This window comes from Myripristis murdjan, chromosome 5 (genome assembly GCF_902150065.1).
Source record: "Myripristis murdjan chromosome 5, fMyrMur1.1, whole genome shotgun sequence".
NCBI lineage: Eukaryota > Metazoa > Chordata > Actinopteri > Holocentriformes > Holocentridae > Myripristis > Myripristis murdjan.
In genome coordinates, this window is record NC_043984.1 from 38,942,726 (window position 1) to 38,951,615 (window position 8,890).

The 8,890-nt window shown below is 56.2% G+C and overlaps 1 protein-coding gene across 1 annotated transcript in view; it reads left to right on the plus strand.

Moving 5' to 3' along the window:
- Window positions 1-683: 683 nt before the first annotated feature.
- The window catches only part of LOC115358902 (haloacid dehalogenase-like hydrolase domain-containing 5), a gene marked incomplete at its 5' end in the record, with an annotated part of 15,022 nt that continues 6,815 nt past the window's right edge, over window positions 684-8,890 (plus strand). Inside the window, 3 exons of the mRNA XM_030051031.1 lie at window positions 684-881; window positions 994-1,106; window positions 1,272-1,365. Coding sequence (XP_029906891.1) covers window positions 684-881; window positions 994-1,106; window positions 1,272-1,365 — 405 coding nt within the window. The remainder of the gene's footprint in view (window positions 882-993; window positions 1,107-1,271; window positions 1,366-8,890) is intronic.

Below are 8,890 nucleotides of genomic sequence, written 5' to 3' on the forward strand. Positions count from 1 at the left end.
CTCTCTCTGCCTGTCTGTCTGTCTGCCTGTCTGTCTTTCTGTCTGTCTCTCTCTCTGTCTGCCTGTCTGTCTCTCTCTCTGCCTGCCTGCCTCTCTCTCTCTGCCTGTCTGTCTGTCTGCCTGTCTGTCTTTCTGTCTGTCTCTCTCTGTCTGCCTGTCTGTCTCTCTCTCTGCCTGCCTGCCTGTCTCTCTGTCTGCCTGTCTCTCTGTCTGCCTGTCTGTCTCTCTGTCTGCCTGTCTGTCTCTCTGTCTGCCTGTCTCTCTGCCTGCCTGTCTCTCTCTCTGCCTGCCTGTCTGCCTGTCTCTCTCTCTGCCTGTCTGTCTGCCTGTCTGCCTGCCTGCCTGCCTGCCTGTCTCTCTCTCTGCCTGTCTGTCTGTCTCTCTGCCTGTCTGTCTGTCTCTCTCTCTGTCTGTCTGCCTGTCTCTCTGCCTGCCTGCCTGTCTCTCTCTCTGCCCGTCTGCCTGCCTGCCTGCCTGTCTCTCTCTCTCTCTGTCTGCCTGCCTGTCTCTCTGTCTGCCTGTCTGTCTTTCTGTCTTCCTGTCTGTCTGTCTGCCTGCCTGTCTCTCTGTCTGCCTGTCTGTCTTTCTGTCTGTCTGTCTGTCTTTCTGTCTGTCTCTCTCTCTGTCTGTCTTTCTGTCTCTCTCTCTGCCTGCCTGTCTGTCTGTCTCTCTGCCTGTCTGTCTCTCAGGTGGGGGTTCTGTTTGATGTGGATGGGGTTCTGGTTCGTGGAGGTTCTCCGATCCCGGCGGCTCGTCGAGCCTTCAGGAAGCTGCTGGACTCCAACAACGACTTCCTGCTTCCTGTCGTGTTCGTCACCAACGCAGGAAACTGTCTGCGGCAACACAAGGCCGCGCAGCTGTCTCACCTGCTGGGGGTCCAGGTAGGACAGACAGGTGGGGGGTTGTGATGTGACTGACGGGGATTCAGGTTCTGTTTTATTGTTTCATTTTGTCAAAACTTTAAATTTGATCATTTATGATTTTTCTCTGTAGATCGCCCCGGAGCAGGTGATGCTATCCCACAGTCCTTTGCGGCTGCTGAGGGGTTTCCATGATAAGTGTGTGTTGGTGTCGGGTCAGGGTCCCGTGACCGACATCGCCAGCAGGTATCCTTCACAGAGACGCAGACGCAGCGGGACGTCCCGCTCGGGGTCGGGGGGGCTCCTGTTGTTTACATAAGTCTGAAAAAAACAAACAAAAAACAAACATTTTGATTGGCCGAAGTGATTTTTGAAGAGTTCCTCCTGTTCTGGTCCTTCACTGCCGAGCAGCCTGGGGTTCCACAGGGTGGTGAGCGTGGAACAGCTGAGGGAACAGCACCCCCTGCTGGACAGGGTGGACCACAGCAGGAGACCCACACTAACTGTACGTACAGAACACAGCAGAACACAACAGAACACAACAGAACACAGCAGAACACAGCAGAACAGAGGAGAACACAACAGAACAGAGGAGAACAAAACAGAACACAGCAGAACACAGCAGAACAGAGGAGAACACAACAGAACACAGCAGAACACAACAGAACACAGCAGAACACAACAGAACACAGCAGAACACAACAGAACACAACAGAACACAGCAGAACACAACAGAACACAGCAGAACACAACAGAACACAACAGAACAGAACACAACAGAACACAACAGAACACAACAGAACACAACAGAACACAGCAGAACAGAACACAACAGAACACAGCAGAACACAACAGAACACAGCAGAACACAGCAGAACACAGCAGAACACAACAGAACACAGCAGAACACAACAGAACAGAACAGAACAGAACACAACAGAACAGAACACAACAGAACAGAACAGAACACAACAGAACACAACAGAACAGAACAGAACACAACAGAACACAACACAACACAACAGAACAGAACAGAACAGAACACAACAGAACACAACAGAACAGAACAGAACACAGCAGAAAACAACAGAACACAGCAGAACACAACAGAACACAACAGAACAGAACAGAACACAACAGAACACAACAGAACAGAACAGAACACAACAGAACAGAACAGAACACAGCAGAACACAACAGAACACAACAGAACAGAACAGAACACAACAGAACAGAACACAACAGAACAGAACAGAACACAACAGAACAGAACACAACAGAACAGAACACAACAGAACAGAACACAACACAACAGAACACAACAGAACACAACAGAACACAGCAGAACGTGCGGTTACATTGTAACCTTTGTTCTCTGAGTGAAGAGACTATCTCTCCACTCCGTTACATATTCCATATGTACGGGGATATGATCCTCCTGCTTGTCAGGGTACCTGGATAATTCTTTAAGGTCGCTTTCACACCAGAGCTGTTTGGTCCGCTTTAAACGGAGCAGAGTTCGTTTCCTCGGATAGTCCGGTTCGTTTGGGCAGGTGCAAACACGCATCCGGACTCTGGTGCGGACCAAACAAGCGAACTCTGGTCCGCCAGAAAACGTAGGTCTCGGTTCGGTTCCAAGTGAACCCTGGTGCGGTTCGTATGCAGTGTGAAAGCTCAGCGGACCAAACACTGTACCAAACACAGGAAGTAACGGCATGCTAACTTTAGCTGCTAACGTTAAACGTTGCTGTGACACGCAAGGCGCAACGTTAGTCGACTCGTGTCCGTTATTATGCTGAATGAAAAGTGTCGCACGGTAAAATGTATAGCACTATAAAGACAAGTTAATACATCACTACTGACAGCTCATCTCTTTAAAAAATATTCCCACACTCACCTTCTCTCCGGAGTACACATTGCCATAACTCGCAGGACTGTATGCCGTTTTCTCCTCCTCTCGATAAAGTTTTCGCATGAGGAGGAGGCTCATCTTGTGAATAGCAGTTACTCTGATGTATTGCTCATTAACTTGATGCTGCTGGTAGCAATAAACCAACAAAAATATTAGAACGGTGAAAAGATGGCTCGCTCCAGTGCCGGCTTTACTAATGTCGCCGACGACTCTACCTATGACGCCGATCAAATCCTGCGGGTATCCCTCCGGTAAACAACCGATGCCGGCGTCCCTCCGACCGCTAGCGGCGCCCCTCCAACAGATGGCGCCCTAGGCCTGCCTATACCGCCTATGCCCAAAGCCGGCTCTGGCTCGCTCCATTCATTTTGTGTAAACAGGAAGTAATACTGATGTCAGATGCCGGCCAGCCCAACAACTCAGCGTAACCAAAGCAAAATGAGCCGCGGAAGTGCATGGGGAGTTGATGCGTCCTCTAATGAGAAGAATAAATTTCCCCTGTATGTTTGTCTTGTAAAGTCCGTTACTCCATTTGCAGTGTGAAACCAAACCAACCGGACCAAATGTGTTACAATGTAACAGAATTACGGAGTTTGGTTCGGACCTTGGTTCGGACTTTCAGGTGTGAAAACGCCCTAAGACACACCGGCTTGCCCGGCCACGCCCTATTGCGTAGCTATAAAGCGCCAGCGCTGGCGTGCGATCACTGATAGTTTGATCGAAACGTGTCTCCGAGCGACCTAAGAGCTGGAGAGATAGTCTCTTCACTCAGAGAACAAAGGTTACAATGTAACCGCACGTTCTCTATCGTCTCGAGACTATCTCTCCACTCCGTTACATATTCCATATGTACGGGGTAACTCTTTAAGACACCCCGTGAGGAGACGGTGCAGCCCACAATCCCACACCAAAATGTGCAGTAAACGAACTATGTACAAATATACAATATATACAAAGCCCAGGAGAAGGCCCCGCCAGGCGCTAGGGCCAATCCTGGGAGGGAAAGGGGCACCATGGAGGCCCGCAAGACGCAAGGCAACCAAAGGGAACGGCCAGGGGCCCCGCAAGACGCAGGGGCCAGGCTGGCCACAGGGAGGCCGCTCGCCCGGCCCGCCAGACGCAAGGCCGAGGGGAGACAAAGTGTCTACCGTCGGGCTGAGCCCAGCACCCGATCCCCAAGGGAGGGGCTGGCAGCGACGTTCAGACGGTAGAACCTGGTAAAGGTCGACGGGGATGACCATGTGGCGGCAGAGCAAATGGAGGCAAGGGAGGCCCCCCGCCACAAGGCCCAGGAGGCAGCCACACCCCGAGTGGAGTGTGCCCGGACCCCTGAAGGAATGGGCACGTCCGACAGGACGTAAGCCTGACGGATAGCGTCCACCACCCAGTGTGACAGTCTGGATTTAGACAAGGGTCTTCCCAGACGTCCAGGGTTGTGACAGACAAAGAGCTGATCGGACCTCCGGATAGTCTGAGTCCGCCGGATGTACTCCGTCAAGGCCCTCACCGGGCACAGAGTGGACTGACCCTGCTCGACGTCCTCGCCATCATCAGGAGGGGAGAGAGACCTAAGCTCAACTGATTGAGACAGGTGGAACTCAGTGAGGACCTTAGGCAGGAAGGCTGGGTTGGGTCTCAGAACGACACTGGAACCGTCCGAGGAGAACCGGCAGCAGTCACCATGCACTGACAATGCATGTAGTTCACTCACCCTCCTGGCTGAGGTAATAGCAAGCAGGAAGGCGGTCTTAATGGAAAGCCACTTCAGGTCAGCACCCCTAAGGGGTTCAAAGGGGGGACTCTGGAGAGCCCCAAGGACGACATCCAAGTCCCATGGGGGAACCGCGGGACCAGCAGTCCGCACCGTGAGCCTGTGTGCCCCCTGGAGAAACCGGGAAATGAGGGCACAGTCCTCAGCACACAGTGCAACCTCGCCGATTCGCACTGCTTTGATTGCCGCCACCAATCCTCGCAGTGTTACCGCAGCCTTCCGGGCCTCCAGCTGAGACTGCAAAAACTGCAGGATCTGCTGAGCTGAGGCTAAGTAGGGGTCTACCTGGTTAGACCCACACCAGGCAGCAAACAGTTGCCAATGGTACGAATAAGCCGCCCTTGTGGAGGGAGCCCGGGCCTGCTGAATCGTTGCCACGACCGGCTCTGGTAACCCTAGGGCCAGAAGCCTGGCCCTCTCAGGGGCCAAGCCACCAACCTGAGCCCCGCTGGAAAGGGGTGAAACAGGGCTCCGTTCGCCTGGGAGAGAAGGTCCCTCCGGCGCGGGAGCTGCCATGGTGTTCCGTCCAGCAGAGGCGGAATGGCTGAGAACCATGCCATGTGGGGCCACAGGGGTGCCACCAATATCACCCGCACATGCTCCACCTGAACTCTTCGAAGAAGAGGCTGGAGGAGAGTGAAGGGGGGAAAGGCGTAGAGCAGAACCCTGGGCCATGGATGGGCCAGAGCATCCCAGCCCAGGGGGGGATCGTCGTTCCTCAGCGAGAAAAAGAGCTCGCAATGGGACGACTCCCTTGACGCGAACAGGTCGACTTCTGCCCTGCCGAAGTGGCGCCATATCTCGGACACCACTTCCGGGTGGAGCCTCCATTCCCCCGGCTGAGGGCCCCCCCTCGACATGATGTCCGCCGCGGAGTTCAGTACCCCCGGCACATGCACGGCTCTGAGTGAGAGGAAGAGGGGGTGGGCCCACTGCCAGAGAACTGTAGCCAGCTTGCACAGGGCCGGGGAGCCCAGCCCCCCCTGCCTGTTGATATAAGCGGCCGCCACCGTGCTGTCGGTGCGGACAATCACGTGGTGACCCCTCAGTCTCGGCAAGAAATGACGCAGAGCGAGAAGAGCCGCCCTCAGCTCCAGGACATTTATGTGCTGACCCCGCCACCGGCCGGTCCAGACACCGTTGGCCCCCCAGCCTTCGTGTACCGCGCCCCACCCTGTTGGGGATGCGTCGGTGTACACCAGCTGGCGGTATATCACTGGACCCAGAACGCGGCCCGCTCCTATGTTCGCGGGGACCTTCCACCACCGTAGGGCTCTGCGGAGCCTCCGAGAGACCAGTACTTTGGTCTTGTGGGACCTCTGAGGGCACAGACCCAAGCTCAGCAGACACCTCTGTACAGGCCGCATGTGCAAGAGGGCGAGAGGAACTACCTGCGTCATGGCAGCCATTAGGCCCATGAGGCGAAGGCAGAGACCCCAGTTGACCAGAGCGCGCAGCTGGAACAGGGCAACACAGGACCTGAAGGCCAGCTGCCTCTCCTGGGTCAGAGCGACTGTACCGCTCCTCGAGTCCAGGACCATACCCAAGAAGGAGGTCACCTGGGCCGGTTCGAGCCTGCTCTTCTTGTAGTTTAGGAGCAGACCCAAACTCCGAACGTGGTCCGACAGCAAGGCGACGTGTTGGCGGCATTGCTCCTCTGAGGCTGAGCAAACCAGCCAGTCGTCGAGGTAGTTCAGGATCCTGATGCCCTTGTGCCTCAGGGGGGAGAGGACCGCATCCATACATCGAGTGAAGGTGCGTGGTGCCAGAGAGAGACCGAACGGCAGCACCTGAAACTCGTATATTTTGCTGGCAAAGCCGAACCGCAAGAAGCGCCAGTGACCCCTCCAGATGGGTATCTGGAAATAGGCATCCTTCAGGTCTATAGTGGCGAACCAATCTCCTGCAGAGATTGCCTGTCTCACCCTGGGGACCGTCAAAATCCGGCAACGCAGGGGCTGGAGATACTGATTCAGCCCCCTGAGGTCCAGAATTGGGCGGAGTCCTCCGTCCCTCTTTGGGGCCAAAAAGTAGCGGGAGAAAAAACCGGCCCGCTGATCCCCTGAGGCCACCTCCCTTATGGCCCCTTTTTCCAGGAGGGTGGACAGCTCTGCCTGTAGAGCGGCCCCCTGGTGGGGATCGGCCACTGTTGTAAACAAGGGTGTTCTTGTAACTGGCGGTCGGCGCAAAAATTGAATTCGGTACCCGTGGGTCATGGTGGAGACCACCCACGGGTCGGCCTCCAGGGCCAACCAGGCCATCTCGTGAGCAGCAGATGGGGGAACCTGGTTGGCCCGAGTCCGATGATTGTCAGGAGGGTTCAGGGCGCTTAGAGGACCCCTCTGCCTTAGCGGTCAGTCCTCTGCCCCTGCCCTGGCGGCGGCGCCTTTGCTGCCGAGAGGCCTCTAGCTGGGGTCTGAGGACCCCTTGACACCATGGTGAGGCCTCAGGAGTTGTTGCTGGCCGAGCGCGGGGCCGTCTAGGCCTGGAGCCTGCAGCACGCCTGACAAGGCCCCCCGAGACCTCCTTAGCACAGCGGCGGCTCTCCTGCGCCTGCTGCAATAAGGCAGTGGCGTGAGGGCCGAACATGGCTGAGGGTTCCACCGGCACCCTAAGCAGGCAGTCTCTATCCCCCTGTTGCAGCTGGGATTGGGACAGCCACAAGTGGCGCCTAGCTATCCAAAAGGAAGCCAAGGCATTGCCTGCCGCCTCAGCCTGCTCCCTCATCACAGAGGAGAGGCAAGAGGAGGCCATCTGCAGCTCCTCACAGAAGCTGAAGTCGACCTGAACCTGCCGAGACAAGTCACGGAGGTAAAGGGACAAAATAGCGCCTGTGTTGGCCAGGCGAGTCTGCACCGACATGGCTCTATGTAGCCTGGCGAGCAGAGTATCCATGACCTTGCAATTTCTGCTGGAGCAGGTGGCGTTGCCAAGTATGGAGCTAGAGGGAGACACCAATGGAGTGAGGGCCCGGTCCACTGGGGGAAGTGTCCCACAAGCAATCTGATCCCTGTCGTGCATGTTAGACAACCGGCGACACACTGCAGACCACTTGTGGGCAGAGGCTGGGGAGTGGAACTGCTGGCACAGCAGCTCCTTAAAATCAGGTAGGAGCGGCACCTGCGTGGAGGCAGGGCGCATCTCCGCACTGTCTTCGAACCGAGAGGATGTAGCCCTGGGATTCTCGGGAAGGGCAACACCCAGGGCCCTAGAAGCCCTGGTAATTACCTCCTCAAAAAGATGGGCTACCTGTCCTCTGGTTGGCTGTGCGCTAGAGAGAACATTCTCCTCGGAGGAAGACACGGTCTCCACATCTACGTCCCCCTCCTCCTCCGCCTCCTCTTCCTCCAACCCTAGGGGAGGAAAGGAGCTCAGCGGAGGCCGAACCCTCATGGGCTGAAGAGGAGGTAATGGAGCCTGCCAGGCACCAGAACACTCCCCCCTGCCCTCTGAGGCCACAGCCACTCTCCTATTTTTAGGCTGTGGGGCCTCATAGACCTGAGCACCCTTATGCTTTGGAGCGAAGAAACGGCAACGGGCCTCTCTGGTACGTGCAGGCAGAATAAAGCAGTCCATGCACAACTGAGGGTTCTCTCTTGAAACTAAAGCATGTTCATGCCCCAGACATAGAACGCAGCTATCATGCCCATCCTCTAGGGGCATCTCCGCCCCACAGTCCACACAACAATGCCCCATACTGACCCGGAAGTGCTTCCGAAACTAGCTTGCTTCACTTATCTTTCTGTTTGTTTTTATTTGTAATGGACTGTGCGTGCCGGCCGCTCCGTGAGAGCCGTACGCTATGGAGGGGTGGACAAGGGTAGTGCTTGAACTAGGGAAAGGCCGGCGTTCACCGCCAAGCGCGTTAGCCCGCGAGCCGCGAGCAATACGCCGGCAGACCAACGCTGCAGCTGACACAGTCAGTAGCTCACCGCCGAACGCGTTAGCTCACGAGCCGCGAGCAATACGTTGGGGAGAGAGCACCGGACCAACAGCCAGCAGCAAGCGTGTATCCACCAAACGCGTTAGCTCACGAGCCGCGAGCAATACGTTGGGGAGTGAGCACCGGAGCAGACAGTCAGTACCGGGCGTGTATCCGCCAAACGCGTTAGCTCACGAGCCGCGAGCAATACGTTGGGGAGTGAGCACCGGAGCAGACAGTCAGTACCGGGCGTGTATCCGCCAAACGCGTTAGCTCACGAGCCGCGAGCAATACGTTGGGGAGTGAGCACCGGACTAGACAGTCAGTACCGGGCGTGTATCCACCAACGCGTTAGCTCACGAGCCGCGAGCAATACGCTGGGGAGAGAGCACCGGGAACACAGTCACCACCGCCGGGAGCCGGAG